This window comes from Lithobates pipiens, unplaced genomic scaffold (assembly GCF_037356315.1).
Source record: "Lithobates pipiens isolate NorthernLeopardFrog02 unplaced genomic scaffold, aLitPip1_a1.2 Scaffold_18, whole genome shotgun sequence".
Lineage (NCBI taxonomy): Eukaryota > Metazoa > Chordata > Amphibia > Anura > Ranidae > Lithobates > Lithobates pipiens.
The window spans coordinates 273,081,989-273,107,980 of NW_027507758.1; the positions used below are offsets into that span (position 1 = coordinate 273,081,989).

Genomic DNA, 25,992 nt, shown 5'->3' on the forward strand with positions numbered 1-25,992 from the left:
TATGCGGCTGATATCTTTGTATCCTTTGTACCTGTAACCAATAAAAACCTTTGAAAGTCAAATAAAGTAAACATGCAGAATAAAAGCTATTAATCTTTTTCTTATTTATTATCACAATTTATTTTTCTTAAAATCCAATCATTAGGCATTTAGAAAAACTGTTCAGAAATTCACAAATTTATGTTGTCTTTAACAGAGGAACCCCCAAAACAAGCTGTTGAAGAACCAGAAGTAACCCAAGGTAATTGTGTCCACACAATATAGATTTTTTTGTATTTATTGAACTCTTCTGCCCATCACTGACTATAGCTTGTTTAAGTATAAAATAATGAATCTATTAGTGTGTGTGACCCTTGGGCTAAACTGGGACATAAGTTCAAAAACATGGATTACTTTCTGGTGGATACATGCTAGCAATTATTAATTATTCTTAATTATTCTCTGGCTTCTCTACCTTAGGCTTGCAAGGCACGGCATGGTTTGACATAGCTGTAAATTAAACATACATAGCTTATATAAAAAAAAACATCAGCAAAGATGAGAATTTATCATATGATGGACAGGGAACCCAAAATATAGAAGAAACTATCAGGAAGTTTAAAGCAGAGCTAAAGTTTCTTTTTATAAGCAGTACAAAGTTTCCTTGTGTAGTTGCTTACTTGTAAAACTGGGCATATTGTGGCCTTCTTAATAGGTTTTCCAACAACACACAGACATAGCAGCTGGACTTAGGATTCTTTATGATCTTTCGACTTGATCCCGGCACAATTCAAAAGTCATAGGCTTTTCACTTCTTCCTTTTAGTATGCCATTATGCTACTATATTTGCATAAATATCTGAACATATTATTGCATGATATTGTTGATTTTCTTAGATCTGCCCTGTGTTTTCCCTTCTGAACTGATAGATAACAGATTTACATTTAGTAAAACAAGTGACAAGTGGCTGATAAAAGAGCAGGAGAGAGGGTGGATAAGTGTGCTGATAGACCCACCCAACTACGTATGTGATTCGTTTTTAAACAAACTGAAATACTGAAAAATATTTATAGCGCCACATTCTGTTACCTATACAATAAATACCAATTTTCTATGGGACTTTTAAAGTGCAACTACAAAAATATACATGTTAATACAATTTATAGAATACATAATTGGAAATTAATACAATATAGCAAAGAATCAATAGATACAGTTCCTGGACTTTAGTAAAAATGCACCGTGATTATATGTCTATGCGAGATTAAAAAGTTCTCCTGAAGAAGCCTTATGATGTATGGCGAAACATGTTGAGTCGTATCCGCATTGCAACTGTATATATTGATTCTGTGTTATATTGTTGTATTCATTCAGAATTATGTATTCTATAAATTGTATTACAATTTATATTTTTTTATAATATGGTGTAGTTGCACTTTAAAAGTCCCATAGAAACTTGGTATTTATGTATGTGATTCCTGTGAAAGAATGGAAGTAATTCCAATGAGAGAATGTTTGAATTTCTCAACTCAAGCAGCAGCAACCATGTTCACCTCTATGATTAAAGGAGTAGTAAAGCCTGCTTTGTGACTTTTACCTACAGGTAAGCATATAATAAGGCTTACCTGTAGGTAAAATGAATATCTCCTAAATGTGTACATTTTAGGATATATACACCCTGCATGCAGCCACTGACATCACCAGCACATGCACTCTCAAGGTCTGGCATATCTTGCCGGAACGTGAGAGCTTTGTGCCGGAACCCAGGCCCATGCATGGGAGTGAAGTCATCATGGCTCTAGCCAATCACACAGTCATAGTGCGTGAACCCGGAAGAAAGACTGGGGGGGAAGATGTGACAGCATGCTCTCAGCGGTGACAGCGTGCCATGGAAGGACTTCGTGCTAAGGTATGTATTCCCTAATGTACTAGTATGCAATGCATACTAGCATATTATACAATTGCTTTATAGGTGGTTTTTTTTTGTTTTACAAGTCATGATTTACAACCGATTTAAGCCCTGATGGGCAAGGTTAAATGCATCAGAGATGGGGCTGAGGAGGAGGTCAAGGCAGAGGCCGTTCTCATTTCTTTTCACCTGTTGTGAGCTAGTGGTGTGTGGCGTCTCTCATCCCCTCATACTTCCCTGCTTTACTGGATTAAGCATAAGAAAGCCTGCACCCTTATATTCCTGTGAGACACCAGATCTGCCAGAGCACCTTGAGTGACACTATAAGTGATATAGGGTATAGGGAGCATCTTCACCACCTGCCACTAACATGCGTAAATATAACAGACTTTGCGAAATGGATAAAATATAGGTAATGAAAGCACACTGATTTTCAAGTATGCATATATGCACAATAATTACTGGCAATTTCAAAGTGTTTGCATTAAAAAAGATACTTGAATTCTCCTTTAATGCAAAGAATGCAATAAGGTAAAAAAAATGTTTTAACCTTTACAACCACTTTAAAATGGATGTAAACCCTCACATATACCCAGTTAAGTGAACGGTCTCAGATGATACACAGGAATGAAAAAAATCTCTCTACATAAATTTTACATGTATATCTGCTGTCTTCATCTTTATATACTGTTTAGAAAGTGCACATTGTGCTAGGAGATTTTCTCTTCCTGTTCAGCACTGTGAAGCCTGGTCATACAGCCAAGGCAGCTGATTGGAGGAAAGGCACACACCCCTCTCCTCATAGGTAGAGACTTTAAGCTCTGTTTGTTGAATCATTGAAGATTAGCCAAGATTAGCCCCCCACCAAAAAACTTACCTGAGCCCAAACTCAGCCCTGTGCAAAAGAGCAGCATCTCCTTACTGAACATGAAGGTGTCAATCAAATCCAGTGAGGAGAGAGCAGGGGATGGGGCAAAGTCTCACTCTGTGTCTATATATACACAGAGGCCAGCTTGGGAGACAGCCCACATGTCTGCCTTCTTAGTAAGCACTTTCTTTGTGGATAGTTACTAAAGAAAAGGAGCAGACAGTGCTGACAAGAGGAGGTTCGGAGCTACGCTCTACAAAACTTTTGCACAGTGCAGGTAAAAGTAATGCTTAGTTATGCTTTAAAGTGATTGTAAAGTCTCTTTTTTAAAATAACAAACGTTGTTGTTATACTTCCCTCCTCTGTGCAGTTGGTTTTGCACAGAGCAGCCGGATTCTCCTCTTCTCGGGTCCCTCTTTTCTGCTCCTGGCCCCTCACTCCTATCCAGTGCCCACACAGTCAGCAGCTTCCTATGGGAGCACTGGAGCCGAGTCACAGCTCCATGTGTCCATGTGTCCATTCAGACACAGAGCTCCAGCCCGTCCTGCCCCCTCTCCCCCCTGATTGGCTGACTGACTTTGATTGACAGCCACAGGAGTCAATGGCACTGCTGCTGCGTCTCAGCCAATCTGGAGGAGTGTCCAGGATGGCTTAAACATTTGTGAACATTTCTGGAGAGAGATGAGGCTCAGGTAAGTAGTTAGGGGGTGCTGGGGTGGCTGCTACACACCGATTTTTTTCATCTTAAAGTGGATGTAAACCCTCACATATACCCAGTGAAGGGTATATGATACACAAATCTCCCTACATAAGTTTTACATGCATATCTTCTGTCTTCAGCTGTATATACTGTTTAGAAGGTGCACGTCCTGTTAGAATTTTCTCTTCCTCATTCAGCACTGGGTGTGAATACTTGCTATACATTATGAGACCTTATGTGAGAAAGCTGATTGGAGGAAAGGCACAAACCCCCTCCCCACACATGCACAGCTTGCCTCTAAATAGTTCAGCACACTGCTAATCTATTTATAGCAACCTCCCTCGACACAAAACTCAGGCTGATTTTATAATATGTGACAGAGAACTTGTCAGAACTTATCAGGCTAATAACAGAAGAACGGAGCAGGAGACAGCTACAGGACACAGTGCTTTGAAGAGAGATAAGAAAACTCTGCAGATATGTGTGCCCAGCTCAATTTCATGAATCAGGTTTACATCCACGTTAATGCATATAATACATTAAGATAAAAAAAAAAACTTCTGCTTTTAAAACTCTTTTAACTTTTCAGTATTTACTGAGAATTGGATTGTTACTTTTGGGTGCACTGACCCTTTAAACATATGATACAATCAAGCAAACACATGATGCAACCTAGCACCCACAATTTACTTTATTTCAATTTAGGTTGTGTTTTGCACACAAAGGGGTGGTTTAACAGCAAGGGTATTCCCAACATGGTTTTATCCGTGACGCAGTAAAATATACAATTTAAACATAACCAAGGAAAAACGGATGTTGGTCAAGTTGTAGTTAGACATGGTGGGTATTCCTAAAAAGGGCACATGGGGGAGAAAGAGCCTGTCAAATTCTTCTACTCATATTTGCAAGTTTTTTATTCTTAGAATTGTCCTAAGTGCAATAAGTAGAAGTCTTTCAGTCAGTTAGATACCCCTTTAAAAAGCATTGATGTGTGACACATTAGAAACAGTTTATATAATTAACATATAAAATATGGAACCTGAGGGATATTTTTCAATTCTTTGCTAACATGCATTCCAGTGCTTAGTTTTGTTGTTTCGTCCTACTTGGCTGCTTCTTTGTACAGATCAATTGTGTCTGTGTAGCTTAACGACAAAGGTAGCATTGCTTTGCAGAATTCTCAATGGGTTACATTCTAAATAACAAATAGTATTCCCTCTGGAGAGAGGGAATTGAGAGAATAGAAGAGATATATAAACTTTTGTCACAATGTTTCTGTGTGTACTTCTAGCACTTATTCAGGATTGCTTTTCAGAAGTTTCTAATCAGTTAAAACATGCTTAGTAATATTTTATAAGACTAGGCTACAAAGGACAGTAGAACTAATGAACCTTTCATTTTATAGAAGTTTGCTTTGCTTTATACATCTATTTCTATTGGGTGAAATGAGGATATAAATATGTATGATAGAAATGTTTAGAAGCCAACCACAGGGGGGGGGGTGCTGGGCTAGATTGCCCATTTTTTTTAACAGCCTGCTTTAATCGATAATGTGAAGCTGTGCTTACATTAATCATAGTAAATTATTTATAAAGAACATGGGGCAATATAACATCAGTCACAACCTATCTACCAGTCACAACCTATCCACCATAAATATAACACATGTATATATTCAAAATCTATATTTTATTGTACGTTTATAAGAAAAGCAACAATGACATACCATGCGTGGCGAGCATACATTGAAATTGCCCTTCATAGTGGCTTAGAAGGGCGGTACATATTTGCATTTAACATTGGTCTACACTGTATATATCCACTTGGTGACCAGCAATGTACCCGTATGTTTCTGGACTTGAAGTGGTTATACTTGGATAAAGCCTGTAGCTGCTGGCATCACCCAGGTACTATTTCTTAGAGCCAGTAGTTAGCTCTCTTGTAAAAGCTATCCCAGTGGCTAATTAGCTGCTGAATTGATTTTATGAGCAGCAGGAGGGGATGGCCTGCCACCTTTCACAGCTTTCTTGGGCCCTCCCACTCCAGCTGACCCAAGCGACCAGCTGGCATGTCTGCTGGCTGGTCATAGAATTGAACAAAGCCTGGATTGCCTTTAATTGGCTCTCTGCTATGGTATCCTAGAAGCGATGACCTGACATCACTTTTTGGTTTACCTGAAAGTCAACAGCGCCATTTAAAAAAAGCAATACAAAACACTGATCTTGGTGTTTTGAATGCTTTTAAAGGCAGAGGAGGGATTTTAGGGTCTTATAGATTCCAGATCTCACCATTAAGGGTACCTGTCACATGCCTATTGCTGTGACAAGGATGTTTACAGTCCTTGTGACAGCAATTAAAGTTCTAAAAAAAATTCATAATGAAAAAGAAAGTGCCCTGTCTACCCATGCTCGCAATGGTGAATGCATGCATTGGTCTCAAATGCACAAAAACAGCGATTGTGCTACACATGTCAGGCATCACTGTGAACGTCAGATCAAGGGCAGTAATTTTAGCACAAGACCCCCTCTATAAATATAAAGTGGTAACCTGTAAAAGCTTTTAAAGTGTCACCTATGGATAGTAAAATTAAATTGTTTTTGGTATCTATTTACTTAGCATAATATCATCTTTTATATTAATATATTTCACAAACAAATTGGGTTATATATTGTGTTTTGTGCATTAGAATTCCAAAAAGTGTATTTTGTCCAATTTTTTTTACAGAAAAGCATTTGAAAAACCTCTGCACAAATACCATGTGACATAAAAAATTGCAAAACCCACCAATTTATTCCCAATGGCCTCTGCTTTATACAAATATGTCGTGTTTGGGGGTTCTAAGCAATTTTCTAGTAAAAAATACTTAATCTTTTCTTCTCACGTTCATCATCCAATCATGTGTAAAAACATTTCAGAAAAAGCCCTGTTTTTTAAATTTCACCTGCACATGGCTGGGTATTCAAAGCAACCATTCTCTACACCTTTAGGAAATCATCCTAATGGAGGCCATATATACTTTGATACATAATCAACATTTTTTTTTCTTCAAACATTCTCTTTCAATCGGAATAATTGACCTGCGGTCAAAAACTCAATGACATACATGTGGCAGTATCCATGGCAGTTTGTAATATTTTATTGGCATTAAACAAGAAATCAGCCTGCATACTTGAAAGTCTCCACAGCTTGCTTTATGCATGCTTTATTGCTAACAAACAACTGTTTTTCCTCAGTTAATCTGTATATTTGATTAAAATGCAACTATTTTTCCTGTGTTTGTTTTGGATTGACATATGAAGGATAGTTTATAAAACATCATCAAATGAACCCCAATCAAAAGATCTTTATTGTCATTTGTCTTCTATACTCTGCTAAAAGTGATTGCCTTGTGTTCTATGTCCTGGTCAGATTTCCCTTAAATTTCAGGCTTGTTGATCACACCGATTAAAGCGGTGCTCCAGCCCCCCCCCCCCCCCGGAAAACTATTTAATTCGGCAGCTACACATACTGTAGCTGCTGACTTTTAATATTGGGACATTTACCTGTCTTGGAATCTAGTGATGTCCGCACCCTAGCCAATGATTCCATTGGATCTCGGGTGCTGCTGCCACCATAGCCTGTAGGGGAAGCTAGCAGTGAAGCCTTGCGGTTTCACAGTGGATTCTCTACTGCGCATGTGCTGCGCTTTCTGAATGTCCATGGGGAAGGAGGAGGCGCCAAACTTCTGACGTACCTCACTGCGGCAAACCCCGACGGGAGTGGGGGTAGGTACCTGTCAAAAACATATACCCGTTCCCCCCCTTTCCTCAAGGAGACAGATAAGCGGAGCTTCCACTTTTGGGTGTGACTCCACTTCAAAGAGCTCATCAATTTGTTTATAAACAATAAAAAGCTGACATAGTATCCTATCTTGCACCGTCTATCAAAAACTTAAAAAAAAATAGATAGAGTCGCGCCACCAAAATGGATAGTTTTGTATAGTTGTTCTTTATAGCATTTTAACTTGTCCACATTTTATTGGTTTTATGCAGAAAAACAACCAGAAATAGAGGACCAACAACTACAGGAGCCTAAAATAGGTAATTACACAGATTCAAAGAGGTTTATCTCATAACTTGTCAGCCTGACAGTTTTAACAGGAAAGACAAGAAGTAATTTTTATGACTAACACATTATGAAGTTATAGATGACACGAGGAGCCAGACTGGGGCTGGATCATTAACTGAAAAAAAAACCTGTAAAAATCAAAGACTTGATAAAGACAAAAAAAAAGTAAAGCTGATTTTCTTCTTTTTATCTTTAACATCGGCAAGTTCTGTGCTACTTAATTAATACTGTAATGCTTATGTACTTCAGAAACCAGTTAAGGCCCTGTCACTAAAACATATTACGTGTGCAAAAATACTAGTAAAGTAGCATAGTGTATTTAATTATACAGATTTTTTTTAATAAAAAAAATATTTTTTATGTGTAATCTAAACCCCAATGCAAAATTGTAACATACTTCATATACCATTACTTAGATTTGGTGGTGGTGGTATTAGTTTTATTTTTAAGGCCTTTTTCCTTTGTTTGCAACTGCTGGTGTTGCTAGTAACACACTTACTGTCCTTAGGTAAGTGACATTGCTCACTTATTGCACTGTATCCATAGTGGAGAAAAAAAGTTTTAACCCCAGGTTGCTTTCTTGTTCTGGGAGGAGTGGTTTGGTAGTTTACAGAAGATAGCTGGAAAATTGATACATTTGTATGAAATGTCAGTTCAGTTATAAAATACAAAGATAATGGATTACTATAAGGATCACAAGGTATGTTTCTGTATTGCAGAACATATACTTAAATGCCTAAAAAGAGAAAACCAATGCCGACTGGCTATAGCCACTGATCAAAAAAAAGTTCCAACTTGTCTGTTTAACAGAAGTCGATCTAACATTCGACTTCTGTCAAATGAGGATGGCCACACACTGATCGAAATTGGAGCAGTCCCTGCTGAACCGGACACATTTTAATCCATCTATGGCCAGCTTTACATTCAAAGTTAAGCACAGGTACCCATTTAAAAATGAAGTAAAGGATATTCATGGTATTATTTTAAAATAAACCTAATCTGTTATTTTTAAAATAAACCTAAGAAAAGTTATATAACAGCATATTCACGGTTCCATAGGTATCCATGGTTTCTGAAAATATTGAATGTCCTTAAAGACTTTTTTTTGCCACTTTAAAGATATACAGGCTGTACCTTCCTTCCTTCCGTGGGCTAACAACACTGCCAATAGTGTAGTGAAATGGTAATGTGTTATCAGCTTTATATTTGTAGTCTGCAGCTGGTCTACAAGACAACAGGGCAATATGCTTATCTTTCTATTGCCAGTGCTCACAGGTGGTGTAGTTCTATGGCTGCTTGCACATGAAAGCAGCACAAGTGCTGTCTGTAAATACAGTTAATGTGCTCTAGGCAATAAAAAAAGCAATAATTTGAAGGCACTTCACATATTAGTAAACAATGTTGGAGAAAAATAGACACAGTGCCTGCATGTAGTTAAGATAACATAGCTACGTAAGTAAATAATTAAAGAGGGTTTACCTACTTTAATTTAAAGTACATTTTTTTTTTAATTAATTCAGCAGAGACAAGTGCTCTATTCAAGATATTGGCTGCTCTGCAGGACTTTCAAGAAGGAATTGCCCGACTAGGAGGGGACCTTAATCTTTCTTTATACCCACTATATAACATTACTGTAGGTAAGTAAATATGGTATACTTGTGACTTAAAAGGTACCATTGTAAAAAGAAAAATTAAATCTTAAATAGGACAATATTAAAAGTGGCAGGCATGGGTATAAGACCATTAAACTTTTGTATATTTTATATGTACATACAACTAGCTATAGGTTAATTCTACATATGTTTACATGAAATATGTAATATAGAAAATGTAATTACTATCCAATATGCCATAACCCATGTTTTCATTGTTAGAAACTCCAGTGACAGAACATAAAGTGGAACCTGCTGAATCAAAAAAAGGTAACAATGTTATAACATTTACCTTATTTCTAATTTCTATGGAGAAAAAAGGAAATTTGTAAAATTGTTTCACAATAACATTTCTTTGGGTGGTCTGGTAGCTAATGGTGATCCTACTTTTGATGAGTGAAACAATCTGAAAACAGTTGTATTTAAACATTTATAAATGTCTTAAAGTGGAGGGCCACCCTGAAAACAAAAAAAAATATTAAAAATTACAAAAAAATATAAAAAAAAAATGAAAATAATTTTTTTTTTACTTACCAGAAATGCCTGTTGCTAGGCACTTTCTCCTAATCTTCCTCTTCCTCCTCCGCGGAGATCTTCTGTCTTCTGTCTTCTGTCTTCGTCGTGGCGTCTTCTGGGTAATGGGTCGCGCTGTGTTCTGGGAACTGTGTGTTCCAGAACACAGCGCGTCCCTTTCAGAAAGCGCTGTGGGACTCGCGCATGCGCAGTAGCTGCGGGACTCGCGCATGCGCAGTAGGAAACGGGCAGTGAAGCCGTAAGACTCCACTGCCTGTTTCCCTTACAAGGAATGGCGGCGCCGGGACCCGAGAGCCAAGGGACGGGTCGGCCTCGGGCGGCCGACATCGCGGGCGCCCTGGACAGGTGAGTGTGTTGATTAAGTCAGCAGCTGCAGTGTTTGCAGCTGCTGACTTTTTTTTTTTTTTTTCGTATAACCGGCCCTCCTCTTTAAGTTCATAGCTAGACATAGTTAATTATATTTTCAGAACAATGACCATGTTAGCAAAGAGTACTGTATATTCTATGTAGCAGAGCAATGTAAATACAGTGCTTCTGCATTGTGATTACATAGGAAGTACCATGACATAATTTGCAATGTTATGGGACTTTTTGTCAGTCTGAAGGCTAAAATTAAGTTAATTTACAGTACACCCACAGCCACCCCCAAGCGGCCGGTCGGGTCAGGAGAGCAGGAGCACTTACCCCATCAATGGCAGTGATGGGAAGTGGCTTCTCCTTCCCCTGCTCTCTTCCTCATCATGGTTTGTACCTGCTTCCTGATTGGCCGGGAGGAGAATAAGTGTGAATATAGCAAACTTTTTTGCAACAACTTTTTTTTTTCCTATGTGAAGGAACGCTTAACAAATATATAGTAGGTGGTATCCCAATGTGGTAGCAAAAGTGGAAACACACTTTAACTACTTCCCACCCAGGCACTGTACATATACGGCCAGGTGAGTGCCTCCTCCTTCTGAGTGGATGTTCCTGAATTTCCTTCAGAAGGAGAGGGATTGTGGGGCCACGTGCCCATGCAGCCACACCATCCTGATGTGCGCACATCCCCCAGACACCCTGCCTTTCAGATCGGCAGGAGGGCTCTTCAATTTTCCCTCCTGATCACATGATGGCTGTGTCCAATCACCCAGCCTGGGGGTGGTGTCATAAGAAGCGGGCTCGTGTGGCCGCCTGCTCATGCAGTGGTGTAACCTTGATGTGCCTGTGTCACCCATAGACCGGGCAACAACACTTGGCAGGAGGGTTCTGTGATTGGATCTCCTGATCACATGACGGCTTTGTCCAATCACAGCTATCATTTAATGTAAAACAAGAGCCATTGTCAGGTGATCGGCTCTGCTTCTCCTCACACAGAGTCAGCGAGGAGAAGAGAGCAGATCTGCAAGCTGGGGATCAGTGTGTATGAGATGTGTTTTACAGCTTTTACACACTGATCACTCAGCTGTGTCCCTAAACAGTGTCCCCAACACAGTAAAAAAAACACCAACACTTGTCCCAGTAAACATCTGTCCACATCGGTCCCAGTAAACATTGTTCCCAGTAAACATCTGTCCACATCTGTTCCAGTAAGCATATGTCCCACTGAACATATGCCCACATCTGTCCCACGCAAGATCTGTCCGTGATCATCTGGTACATCTGTCCATGATCATCTGGCGCACATCTGTCCTTGATCATCTGCCACATCTAATTCCATTGTCCTGGTGCTCCTCAAAAATGTGATAGGTACTTAGGAAATGAAATGTGTAATTTATGTTTTTAGAATGCCTAATGGTGCTTCCTGCATGCTGGGCCTCTGTATATGGCCAGGCTGTTTAAAAGTCTCACACATGTGGTATTGCCATACTCAGGAGGAGTAGCAGAATATATATTTTGGTGTAATTTTTGCCATATGCATGTTATGTCTTAGAAATATCTTATAAATTGACAACTTTGTGTAAAATAAAATACATTTTAATTTTCTTTCCACATTTTTCAAAAACTTGTGGAAACAAATCACATGTTCAAAAGACTCATTATGCCTCTTAAAATATACATTGGGGTGTTTGCTTTCCAAAATGGGGTCATTTTGTGGGTAATTCCATTGTCCTGGTGCTCCAGTGCCTTCAAAATAGTGATGGGTATTCAGGAAACAACACGTGTAATTTATGCTCCTTGAACACCTGATAGTGCTCCCTGCATTTTGGGCCTCTGTATGTTGCCAGGCTGTGAAAAAGTCCCACACATGGTATTGTCATACTCAGGAGGAGCAGCAGAACATATTTTGGGGTGTAATTGCAAGTTTATCAATGCCATGTGTGAGAAATAACTAATTGAATTACAATTGTGTGGGAGAAAAATAAATCTTAATTTTCCAAACTATTGTGGGCAAAAATTGTAGCTTAAAAAAAAAAATGACTATGCCTTTTATTAAATACCTTGGACTGTCATCTTTACAAAAAAGGTTAATCTGTACTGTCCTAAAAGTTTAGGGCCTCAAGAAATGAGAATGCTCAGTACATCAGGATTGATACATTTTCAATGATACTTAGCCTAGCTTTACACAAACCTATTATCATACACTTATCTGGAATTTTTTTTTTACCAAAGACATGTAGCAGAATACATTTTGGCCTACATTTTTTATGAAATTTGATTTTATTGGTTTTATTTTTAAACAGTAGAAAAGATTGTTTTTTTTTTTTTTGCTTTTTCACACATAATAAAAAACCCAGTGGCGAATAAATACTGCCAAAAGAAAGCTCTATTTGTGTGAACAAAATTATAAAAATGTAATTTGGGTACAGTGTAGCATGACTGATTAATTGTCATTCAAAATGCAAGAGCACTGAAAGCTGAAAATTGGTCTGGGAAGGAAGGGGGTGAAAGTGCCCAGTATTGAGGTGGGTTAACCACTTGACCTCCAGAAGATTTACCCCCCTTAATGACCAGGTCATTTTTTACTATATGGTATTGCGTTACCTTAACTGACAATTGTGCGATCGTGCAACAATGTCCATAAATGTAATTTATGGCCTTTTTTTCCACAAATAGAGCTTTCTTTTGGCGGTATTTGATCATCATTGGGTCTTTTATTTTTTCAGCTAAAAACAAAAAAAAAAAGACTGACAATTTTATAAGAAATAAATACTTTCTGCTATAAAACGAATAATTAAAAAAAAAAAAATCAAATTTATTCATACATTTAGGCCACTATGTATTCTGCTATATATCTTTGGTAAAAATATTCCCAATAAGTGCATATTGATTGGTTTGCTCAAAAATTATAGAGTCTGCAAACTATGGTATATATACTGGAATTTTTATTTATTTATTTTTTATTCTAGTATTGGCAGTGATTAGCCACTTATACAGGCACTGCGATATTGTGGCAGCCAACCTGACACTACCTGGCACTTTGTGGGAACCAGTGAGATTAATACAGTGATCAGTGCTAAAAATATGCACTGTCACTGTAATAATGACACTGGCTGGGAATGTGTTAAACATCCATGGTGATCAATGGGTTAACTGTGTGACTAACCAGTAATTGTGAGTGTGTTTTTGGTGCTTTTATGCCCCCTACCCAGAGGTGCAGAATCACATTAGATGCATGATTCTGCACACAGTGGCTGCCCTGTAGCAGTAAAGATGCCATAGGCTGGTTGGCAAGCTGTTAATGTGCTCATAAATAAACTAATTAGGACTGATTATACTGTACTGAATATTAGATGGGAAGTAGTTGAGAATATTCATTCAATAAACTGGGCAACAATTGACTTTGATTATCCAGACATGTTCAGATAAAATAAATAAACAGGAATTTGGTTTTCACTTGATTGGATAACTCAGATAAGTCTTCACACTATTTATTGAGTGATGATTATCAACTCCTTTAGCCTCTACCTCTGTTCAGAGCTGTCTCATGAGTAAGGATAAATTGATTTCCACCACCATTTACTGCATTAACAAATAGAAAAACAAGATATAATATTATTTCTACTGATATTTTCAAATGTTTTAATACATATATAATTTATGTATTAATTTAATAAACAAATAAATAAATATTTAATTTTCTGTAGCTCCACTTAAGAAACCCAAAAAAGAAAAAGCTGAACCAAAGAAAGGTTAGTTAAAGGCAAACTACAGAGTATATTTAGTGTGTGTGTGTGTGTGTGTGTATTTGTTTGTATGTATGTATTCTTGAATCTTGAATATGTAGTGTTATGAAAAACAGAGCTGTGCTTCTTCTTTCTGCTGTTTGTTACAATTTTTTCCAACATTATTTGTTCCCACAAATTGGAATCAGTTCGCTTAAAGAAGAACTGCAGTCTGCTCACATCATTTGTAATAAAAACATCTTTGCCATTCTGAAGCTTCCCTCCAACCACTTTGCATATAATTGTTTTATATACTGTGATTCTGTACTTACCAAATATGCTGCAAAAATCTCCCTCCACTGAGTCTGGCTGCAACCATTTTAACTGTGGGCAGCTGGAGCTGCTGTCTGTTCACTTCCTGGAACTACACAGACTCACCTCCAGCTTTCATTGGCCCTCTTATGACTCACTCCTCCCTTCCTGGCAAACTCTCATGAGAGTAAGAGAGAGCTGTGCATGATGTCATAAGCCTAGGATTTTTACCAGACACGAAACAGGAAGTGGGCTGTATAAGGTATTTACTGACAAAAAAAGTTTTACTATCCAAAGGTAAAACAACAAGGGCAGAAGATTTAATAGATGGGAAGTTGAAAAAATGACTGAAGGTCTGTTTTAAGAAGCAGCATTTTCAATTAACTAAATGAATGAGGTTAAAGCTTCAAAAAGCCTTAAAAAAATCAGCACAAGGGACAATACTTATTTTCAGTACAATTTGTTCATTGTGTTGCAGCTTCCTGTTTAGTAGAAATCGTCCTCCTCCAATTTCCCCCTACCCCCACCGCCATAATCTTTCAGTGTATTGGGAATTAATGAAGCTAAGGGAGCTGTGACGGGTACTCATCAAGAGTGCCCGATTATGCTCACCCTTTTTGCCCAACTACCCCATTGCTAGAAGCTATTCTATCAATGAATGACAAAACTATCTATGAATGGAGGATGGGCAGATGACTGAAACGTTTATTTCCTGCATTCAAAGAACTTCTGTGAATAAAGGAGGCAGAAGTGGTGGTTATAGTTGTGCACTCTTGGTGAGTGCAGAATGCAAATGACATTTATATAATTTGTTTTCACATAAACAGAGCTTTTTATTTTGTTGATATTTGATCACTACTGGGCTTTTGTATGATTTGATAATACACAATTCTTTATTCTATTTATTCTAGAAGTACCAGAGAAAAAAATCAAAAAGGAGCCCAAAGAGCCAGTAAAGCCAAAGAAAGGTATTTTTTAAACCATTTGTTCAGAGAAATAATTTGATAGAAGTCACATATGATTTTGATAAGGCATGAATAAGGAGTTCCTTAACCACTTCAGCCCCGGAAGGATTTATGCCCTTCCTGACCAAGCTCTTTTTTGCGATAGGGCACTGCGTCGCTTTAACTGACAATTGCATGGTCATGCCCCACTGTACCCAAACAAAATTGACATCCTTTTTTCCCACAAATAGAGCTTTCTGTTGGTGATATTTGATCAACTCTGCAGTTTTTAATTTTTGTACTATAAACAAAAAAGTGTGACAATTTTGAAAAATAGCTATATTTACATTTTGCTATAATAAATATCCCCCAAAAATATTTAAAAAAATAATTTCTTACACAGTTTAGGCCAATATGTATTCTGCTACATATCTTTGATAGAAATAATCCCAATAAGCGTATATTGATTGGTTTGCTCAAAAGTTATCTCGTCTACAAAATAGGGAATAGATTTATGGCATCTTTATTCATTTTTTTATTAGTAATCTGCAATTTTTATCGTGACTGCGACATTGCGGCAGACAGATCAGACACTTTTGGCACTATTTTGGACCATTGGCATTTATACAGAGATCAAGGCTATAAAATGCACTGATGTGTAAATATCACTGGCAGGGAAGGGGTTGAACACTAGCGGACGATCAAGGAGTTAACTGTGTTCCCTCAGCATGTTCTAACTGTAGGGGGGATGGGCTCACTAGAACATGACAGAGATTACTGCTCCCAATCACTGGGAGCAGTAGATCCCTGTAATGTTGCTATGCAAAACAGGGAAATGCCTTGTTTACATAGGAATCACCCCATTCTGCCCCCCTGTGCCACAATCGCGGGCCACTGGTGGACATTGAGTCCGCAGGACCCATGGGCATGCTCCTGTGGTGTGTGGCAGGCACACGTGCCACCACTGGTGTGCGCGCGCCAACTAGCCACAGATGACACAGCACCGTATGGATACATTGCTTTGCGCACCCATGCCACTCTGCCATATATTGGCGTGAGCCGCTAAGCAAGTGGTTAATGTTAATTCTCTTCAGATTTTATGTTTTGTATCCAGTAAATACCCCTGAAAAATACTGGATGAAAAAAATTCAGTAAATTTTGAAGACTGCGTTTAAAATATGTGTTAACTTTCCCGTCCCCAACACTCCAAGCTTTGCAGCATTTTACTATCTGCATGAAATTCAGTAAAGCTGGGTACACATTATTAGTGAATAGTGATGGCCGAACGGTTCGCCCGGCGGTCGTTTCGCGGCGAATTTCCGACTTTCGCCGTCCGCGGGTTCGAACGCCTTTTTCCGTCGTTCGCCCCGGCGGACTTACGTGTTTAATGTATACAAGAACTTTAACCTTTCGTGACACGTTTATCATGTGTTACAGGACAACCAATTGAGACATGACAGCTCATGGACACTTGGACATTCCCCCTAACCTATAAATACACCCGATCCGGTGGCCATTTTACATTCTTTCTTCTGTCACTGTAGGGAAAGGATCCTGTGTGGAGTAGGGACAGAGAAAACGCTAGCTATTTGGTACACAAAAGTTCTTTTCAGGACTGGTATAGGTGTTAGGTCAGCAGCCTGAGTTTCTTTTGTCAGTTTAGATAAAGGGACAGAGCGCTGTATGCTGCTATTTTAGGGACAGCTCAGCCAGATTAGTCTTTCTTCATCATCATCATCATCATCATCATTAGCTGTTACTATCAGGTCCACAAAAGAGCTGTTCCAGCTAATCGTTCCAGCCTACTCTTTTTTGCCAATTTGTATAGGGACAGGCAGGAAGCAGTGTGTCAGGCAGTGAGGATAATTTTAAAGACTTGCTGTTACTATTAGTTCCACAAAGGTTCTTTTCAGGACTGGTATCAGTGGTACGGTAATAGGCTTGTACACGTATAATATTCTTTCTTCCAAATATAGAAAGAATATTATACTTGACTGCTGCCCTTCTGCTGCAGTCTGCTAATCATTCACAACTCACTTGTTCCACAAAAGTTCTTATAAGGACTGGTAACTTGGTCTGTCTAGGGTGCTACGGTACATAGGCTTGGGTGCGGTACAGTCTGCTGTTCTGTAAGGACCGCTATCGGTCCACAATAGATAGGGTTGCCGTGCACTACTGCTGACCGCTGCCCTATACTGCAGCAGTCCTTCAGCGGTATAGGGACTGACGCACAGTCTGCTAAACACTAATACACAACCTGCTTGGTCCACAAAAGTTCTTATAAGGACTGGTAACTTGGTATAGGGTGCTACGGTACATAGGCCTGAGTGCGTTACAGTCTGCTGTTCTGTAAGGACCGCTATCGGTCCACAATACATAGGGTTGACGTGCACTACTGCTGACCGCTGCCCTATACTGCAGCAGTCCTTCAGCGGTATAGGGACTGACGCACAGTCTGCTAAACACTAACACACAACCTGCTTGGTCCACAAAAGTTCTTATAAGGACTGGTAACTTGGTATAGGGTGCTACGGTACATAGGCCTGAGTGCAGTACAGTCTGCTGTTCTGTAAGGACCACTATCGGTCCACAATACATAGGGTTGCCGTGCACTACTGCTGACCGCTGCCCTATACTGCAGCAGTCCTTCATTGGTATAGGGACTGACGTACAGTCTGCTAATCACTAACACACAACCTGCTTGGTCCACAAAAGTTCTTATAAGGACTGGTAACTTGGTATAGGGTGCTACGGTACATAGGCCTGAGTGCGTTACAGTCTGCTGTTCTGTAAGGACCGCTATCGGTCCACAATACATAGGGTTGCCGTGCACTACTGCTGACCGCTGCCCTATACTGCAGCAGTCCTTCATTGGTATAGGGACTGACGTACAGTCTGCTAATCACTAACACACAACCTGCTTGGTCCACAAAAGTTCTTATAAGGACTGGTAACTTGGTATAGGGTGCTACGGTACATAGGCCTGAGTGCGTTACAGTCTGCTGTTCTGTAAGGACCGCTATCGGTCCACAATACATAGGGTTGCCGTGCACTACTGCTGACCGCTGCCCTATACTGCAGCAGTCCTTCAGCGGTATAGGGACTGACGCACAGTCTGCTAAACACTAACACACAACCTGCTTGGTCCACAAAAGTTCTTATAAGGACTGGTAACTTGGTATAGGGTGCTACGGTACATAGGCCTGAGTGCAGTACAGTCTGCTGTTCTGTAAGGACCGCTATCGGTCCACAATACATAGGGTTGCCGTGCACTACTGCTGACCGCTGCCCTATACTGCAGCAGTCCTTCATTGGTATAGGGACTGACGTACAGTCTGCTAATCACTAACACACAACCTGCTTGGTCCACAAAAGTTCTTATAAGGACTGGTAACTTGGTATAGGGTGCTACGGTACATAGGCCTGAGTGCGTTACAGTCTGCTGTTCTGTAAGGACCGCTATCGGTCCACAATACATAGGGTTGCCGTGCACTACTGCTGACCGCTGCCCTATACTGCAGCAGTCCTTCATTGGTATAGGGACTGACGTACAGTCTGCTAATCACTAACACACAACCTGCTTGGTCCACAAAAGTTTTTATAAGGACTGGTAACTTGGTATAGGGTGCTACGGTACATAGGCCTGAGTGCAGTACAGTCTGCTGTTCTGTAAGGACCGCTATCGGTCCACAATACATAGGGTTGACGTGCACTACTGCTGACCGCTGCCCTATACTGCAGCAGTCCTTCATTGGTATAGGGACTGACGTACAGTCTGCTAATCACTAACACACAACCTGCTTGGTCCACAAAAGTTCTTATAAGGACTGGTAACTTGGTATAGGGTGCTACGGTACATAGGCCTGAGTGCAGTACAGTCTGCTGTTCTGTAAGGACCGCTATCGGTCCACAATACATAGGGTTGCCGTGCACTACTGCTGACCGCTGCCCTATACTGCAGCAGTCCTTCATTGGTATAGGGACTGACGTACAGTCTGCTAATCACTAACACACAACCTGCTTGGTCCACAAAAGTTTTTATAAGGACTGGTAACTTGGTATAGGGTGCTACGGTACATAGGCCTGAGTGCAGTACAGTCTGCTGTTCTGTAAGGACCGCTATCGGTCCACAATACATAGGGTTGACGTGCACTACTGCTGACCGCTGCCCTATACTGCAGCAGTCCTTCATTGGTATAGGGACTGACGTACAGTCTGCTAATCACTAACACACAACCTGCTTGGTCCACAAAAGTTTTTATAAGGACTGGTAACTTGGTATAGGGTGCTACGGTACATAGGCCTGAGTGCAGTACAGTCTGCTGTTCTGTAAGGACCGCTATCGGTCCACAATACATAGGGTTGACGTGCACTACTGCTGACCGCTGCCCTATACTGCAGCAGTCCTTCATTGGTATAGGGACTGACGTACAGTCTGCTAATCACTAACACACAACCTGCTTGGTCCACAAAAGTTCTTATAAGGACTGGTAACTTGGTATAGGGTGCTACGGTACATAGGCCTGAGTGCAGTACAGTCTGCTGTTCTGTAAGGACCGCTATCGGTCCACAATACATAGGGTTGCCGTGCACTACTGCTGACCGCTGCCCTATACTGCAGCAGTCCTTCATTGGTATAGGGACTGACGTACAGTCTGCTAATCACTAACACACAACCTGCTTGGTCCACAAAAGTTTTTATAAGGACTGGTAACTTGGTATAGGGTGCTACGGTACATAGGCCTGAGTGCAGTACAGTCTGCTGTTCTGTAAGGACCGCTATCGGTCCACAATACATAGGGTTGACGTGCACTACTGCTGACCGCTGCCCTATACTGCAGCAGTCCTTCAGCGGTATAGGGACTAAGAGTTTTGTCACAGGGTGATTTAAAAAATGACAGGCAGAGGAAGAGGCAGGCCCTTCCGCAGGGGTGGTAGGGGTAGGGCAGGAGCAACAGCCTTGAGCCAAAGTGGGAAGTTGCAGAAGGTGCGTTCAATTACTTTAAAGGACGCACCAGACTTGGTTGAGTGGCTCACTCAGCCTTATTCTTCTGCACCCTCCTCATCCTCTCGATCTGCACCCTCTTCTTCACTCTCTGCTATGTGCACCCCCAAAGACACTACCACCAACAACACCACCACCACCACATACCTTCCGCTTGAGTGCAAATGGGGGCCTTCATGCTCCAGTGTTTTAATAGGGACCCCCGTATAAAAAGCATGAGGGTCAAGGACCAGTACTGGGTGGCAACGTACTTAGATCCCCGGTACAAACACAAAATGGCGGAAATGTTACCGCCGTCGCAGAGGGCTGTCAGAATGCAGCACTTCCAGGCCTTGCTTCGAGAAATGCTGCATTCTGCTTTTGCGTGCGCTGGCAGAGGAGCAATTCCCACTCCCAGAGAAGGATTTGCGGGTACCAATCCAACAGCGCCTGCAAGAAGAGGCCGGTTTGAAGATGTGTTGGTGACTTCGGATATGAGGTCATTCTTTCAGCCGACCCATCGACAGGTGTCATCCGGATCCAGCATCAGGGAACGCCTAGACCGTCAGGTGTCCGACTACATTGGGTTAACGGCCGATGTGGACGCTCTGAGGAGTGATGAACCCCTAGACTACTGGGTGGGCAGGCTTGACCTCTGGCCAGAGCTTGCCCAATTTGCAATCGAACTGTTGGCTTGCCCCTCATCCAGTGTCCTGTCCGAAAGGACGTTCAGCGCAGCAGGGGGGATTGTGACCGATAAGCGTACTCGCCTAGCTCACGACAGTGTTAACTACCTCACATTTCTAAAAATGAATGAGGCATGGATCTCGGAGGAATTCAACACATGTGATCAGTAGACCATGTATATGTCTATAAACAATTTTTGGAATCAAGCACACAGACCTTCTTAATTCATTTGGCTCACTTCCCTGACCCAAAAAAGCACACCGTACTATATGCCCCTACCCTCCTCTTTGAAGAGGTTGAGCGGTGTCATATTTCTACTGGGGCTGCTTATTATGAGGGGTTCCCACCATCCCTGTGCTGTGCTGACTTCCTCCTGGGTGTTCTTATTATGAGGGGCTCCCACCATCCCTGTGCTGTGCTGACTTCCTCCTGGGGGTTCTTATTATGAGGGGCTCCCACCATCCCTGTGCTGTGCTGACTTCCTCCTGGGGGTTCTTATTATGAGGGGATCACACCATCCCTGTGCTGTGCTGACTTCCTCCTGGGGCTGCTTACGGTGCTGCTGTCAGCGCTGTATGTCACGGAGCTGCTGTCAGCGCTGTATGTCACGGAGCTGCTGTCAGCGCTGTATGTCACGGAGCTGCTGTCAGCGCTGTATGTCACGGAGCTGCTGTCAGCGCTGTATGTCACGGAGCTGCTGTCAGCGCTGTATGTCACGGAGCTGCTGTCAGCGCTGTATGTCACGGAGCTGCTGTCAGCGCTGTATGTCACGGTGCTGCTGTCAGCGCTGTATGTCACGGAGCTGCTGTCAGCGCTGTATGTCACGGAGCTGCTGTCAGTGCTGTATGTCACGGAGCTGCTGTCAGCGCTGTATGTCACGGAGCTGCTGTCAGCGCTGTATGTCACGGAGCTGCTGTCAGCGCTGTATGTCACGGTGCTGCTGTCAGCGCTGTATGTCACGGAGCTGCTGTCAGCGCTGTATGTCACGGAGCTGCTGTCAGTGCTGTATGTCACGGAGCTGCTGTCAGCGCTGTATGTCACGGAGCTGCTGTCAGCGCTGTATGTCACGGAGCTGCTGTCAGCGCTGTATGTCACGGTGCTGCTGTCAGCGCTGTATGTCACGGAGCTGCTGTCAGCGCTGTATGTCACGGAGCTGCTGTCAGCGCTGTATGTCACGGAGCTGCTGTCAGCGCTGTATGTCACGGTGCTGATGTCAGTGCTCTGTATTACGGTGCTGCTGTCAGTGCTCTGTATCTCCTGCACCCTCTTGTTTGCCTACCCTGGTCCCTGACCTTCCCTCTCCTCCATTGCCTTCATTAGCTCCATAGTCCTGAATTGTCAGAACAATTTCCCAAATAAAAAAAAAATGCTTGTAGTTATCGATCCCAAATTCACCTCATACATGTATTATGCTATTGTCCAGGTGGTGGGACTACGTGCTACCCCCTAATAATTACCCCGTGGCCGCAAATTCGACCTAAAGGTTTGCGAAATTCGCCTCCCATTGAAGTCAATGGAGCCCGCGGCGAACGGTCGTTTTCGCGAACGTTTGTGCCCGTTCGCGTTTCGCGTTCGCGAAACGTCCCGTCGGAAGTTCGTCCATCACTATTAGTGAAGTCTTGCACACACGATCAGATTTTCCACAGACAAAACCTCTGACTTTTTTCTGAAGGGCGTTGGCCCCAAACTTGTCTTGCATACAAACGGCACACAATTGTCAGCCAACAAACATGAACTTAGTGTATGTACTACATGGTTTTTCGTCAACCAGCCATGTTGCAGAATCGGAGGAGATAACGTGTTTTTTATTATTGGCCTTGGAGTTATTGCTTTGACCCAAGTCCAGTCCAGGAGGATTTCTTGGACCAAAAATTGGTTACTTTATTAATTGTGACCAATTATGTCATATGTCTTTGCTGCGGGAGCTCCAGGAGAATAATCCGGATGATTTTAGGAATTATCTCCAGATGACAGACCCCTGCTTTCACCATTTGAGATTTCATAATTTGTCACACCACGAATGTTAATTCTCCATTACGAATGCTAGTTTACAAGACCAACCGCTTCTGGCTTTTCCTTGCTTCTGAGCATACATGTTTGTACTTTGGACTTTTGTCTGGTAGACTTGTGTACACATGCTCGGGAAGTCCGACAATCAATATTTGTCCATGGAAAATTTTAAAGCCTGCCATCCAACATTTATCTGCGGAAAATCTGACAACAATTGTCCAATGGAGTGTACAAACGGTCGGATTTTCCACCAACAGTCTGTCACACAATTCCCGTCAGAAAATTAGATCGTGTGTATGAGGCTTAAGTGTTAGTTACAAAAAAACTTGTCAGCTTCGGTCAGAGCTGCTGTACTAACCATGCAAGGTTAGTTTAGTGGTCTCCCCTACTGAACTGTTGTGTTCTTCTGACAGGGGGACGGCCCTGCACCAGAACACTCCAACCAGCACTCTCTGCCATTGGCTGAGAGCAGCGTTTGGGAGTCGGTCACATGCTGGTTTTCCAGAATGCATGTCCAACAGAAGCCAGCTGAATGGCCGGCTTCTGTTGGACAACTCAACATACACACGGGCTGAATGTCAGCCTTTTCTTTTAATGGTTGTCTTCTGACATCCTGCCCGTGTGTACAGGGCTTAAGGGTTTACATCTACGGTAAAAGACCTTCCACAATACAAGCCATACACTAACACTAATCTCTCTTTGTGCACACTGTCATTAGAATACCATGTGCTTTACCTATCACTGCTAAAGTACATTGTCAATATGGCTGCTGTGATCTTACCTTTTTAGAGAGGGGGCTGGTTTATCCAAATTCCCCTTTATTGGCTCTTCTAATCCAGATGGCCTATATTTAAATGTCAAGCAGTACGATATGATTATTACAGCAGTATTCTTTACAATACAAATAATTTCACCACCTTTGACCTATGGTAGAGCTGAACTGGAGCCTCATCCCTACTTGGCATTATACAGTCATCCTTCACAACCTTGAAATGCTGTAGTAGTTCTTTTTTTACATTCTAATGATTTTTTTGGACAAAATGTTTTATTTCTTTCCTTTAAGTTTATGTTTTGCATTATTCCTGTTTGTTTAGGGACTGTATTAATGACTAAATATGTATTTTTTTAGAAGCACCTGCAAAAAAAATTGAAAAACAACCAGAAGATAAAAAGAAAGGTAATCTTATTAGTCATTTTATTTATGTTACAATTTTTTTCCTAACATGGTATTAAGCCCAAAAATATTTTTCTTGATCATACATCACGGGACACAGGAGCTCATTATATAATGGGTTATATAGGCACCTCTGGTGATTGGACACTGGTTAACCCCAATTAAGGAGAATTCCTCCCCTATATAACCCCTCCCATATGGGAGGCACCTCAGTTTTTTTGCCAGTGTCTATGGTGGTTGGTCACGTAAAACATGTGCTATGAAGAAAGCTCTGTGCAGGTCCCTGCGGGGCCTAAGGGCTACAACAAACCGGATCCATATCTTGGGCCGATATTTGACTCCCAAGATGGTATGGTACCTGGGCCTCATCATCCGAAGAAACAAGGTTTCTCCTATTGGAAGACTGGGCTCTGGGAAAACCAGACTTGGTGTACTGTTTTACACATGTGGCACGAACGTTTCTGGCAGAGTCTTTTACAAGGTCCAGGTAGGAGGTTCTTCTGAGAAAGAACCCCAGAGAAACCTGAAGGTTGGCAATCACTGCCCGCCGTGATGGGTGAAGGCTGGAATCTGTCTGTTTTCAGCAATTCCTGTGGCGAGGACAGATAAGGGAAGTTAATCCTATATATAATTATATGATGGATTTCTTCATTTGAGTAGTTGTATGTCTTACCTGGTTTCCACCACTAGAGGGAGTAAGAGCAGCCTGATGCATATTTACATGCCTTTCAGTACACATACTCAGTGAAGCCTGGTTCTCCAGAGGTCACGTCTCCACTGCAGTCCCTGCCACAATAAGGTAATACAGGGGTCCCACGTAGTCTGGGGGTCCCACGCAGCTCTGATGAGACTCCTTTTCCCCCCCTGGATTCCGGCGGTCCTCGTGCATGCGTGCCGAGCGTGCTCCCGGGCTAATGGAGGAGGGGGGAGTGTGGTTGTGAGCCGTGCACGTTGGTGTGCACGGCGCTGTACTGCGCAGGCGCCAGGCGGAAGTTTTCAAAGCCCAGAGCATCAGGGGGCTGTAAGTGTGAGACACAGGAGCTGTGGGCAGTAAGCATCCCAGGGGATTGGATCCAGGCAAACCTTAGACACCTACTCAGCATCAGGTTTTGCAGTATTACGTATATATGTTATTGTGAGACTTTTAGCACAACAGTGATTGTACTTTGTATTAGTACCTCTGCTTTATAGCTTAGGACTATGTCTCCTCGTAAGAGGGTCTCAGGGAGAGGTAACAAGGGCACTGGTAAATCACCACCTAGGTCCAGGGGTTCTAAAAATGCCTGTAAGTTACCATGCTCCCCTGCCAGCCTCACAGGACGAGTCAGTGCCCCTGTCAGGTTTTGCAGCCTCTCCTAATGTCCCAGCCTTGGTATATGTCACTGAGGACTCCCTTAGGGCTACATTGGAGGGTTTTGAAGGGAGAATCATGAATTTTATTTCTGCTTCCCTGAAAGATAGCAGGAAAAGGGGTAGATCCCCTCCCTCTGCTGAGATTCCTCTTTCAGATGATTCTTATGACAATGAGGAGAGATCCCTATCTTGGGACAGGGATCTTGAGCAGTCGGAGGAATCAGAGGAAGAGGAGAGAGTCCCCTCCTCCCAGGCGCTCAGAAAACAGGTGCAATATTATACTGAATTGGTGCGTACCACATTCAGAAGGCCTGCTGCTGAAATTGCTACATCCTCTGTTTCTTCCCTAGGAGTCAGGAAAGTCCCAATTCATCCCTTAATGGATAAATTGATGTATGAGGATTGGGGACATCCCGATAAACTGTTTACTCCTACTAAAAAATTTTCTATGCATTATCCTCTGGAGGAAAGTTTCACCAAGAAATGGGGGGTCCCATCTGTCGATGTGGCTGTTTCTTGTGTGAATAAAAACCTGACCTGTGCGTTGGATAATGCTCAGGTATTTAAAGATCCAACTGATAAGAGGTTGGAAACATTATTAAAAGCCTCCTTTTCCATGACTGGCACTGTAGTGCAACCTACAGTCGCAGCCGTGGGGTTGTGTCAGTTCCTCAAGGAACAGGTTAAGCGGATGCTTGGC

The 25,992-nt window shown here is 41.8% G+C and overlaps 1 protein-coding gene across 50 annotated transcripts in view; it reads left to right on the forward strand.

Moving 5' to 3' along the window:
- TRDN (triadin) overlaps positions 1-25,992 on the forward strand; it is a 1,056,665-nt gene that overhangs the window by 622,959 nt on the left and 407,714 nt on the right. For 48 of the 50 annotated variants that reach the window (XM_077486957.1, XM_077486959.1, XM_077486986.1 and 45 more), the window contains 7 exons: positions 197-241; positions 7,488-7,535; positions 9,084-9,200; positions 9,438-9,485; positions 13,811-13,855; positions 15,052-15,108; positions 23,895-23,942. In XM_077486957.1, the coding sequence (XP_077343083.1) occupies positions 197-241; positions 7,488-7,535; positions 9,084-9,200; positions 9,438-9,485; positions 13,811-13,855; positions 15,052-15,108; positions 23,895-23,942 (408 nt within the window). The remainder of the gene's footprint in view (positions 1-196; positions 242-7,487; positions 7,536-9,083; positions 9,201-9,437; positions 9,486-13,810; positions 13,856-15,051; positions 15,109-23,894; positions 23,943-25,992) is intronic. The other 2 variants (XM_077486978.1, XM_077487003.1) reach the window with 2 other exon arrangements.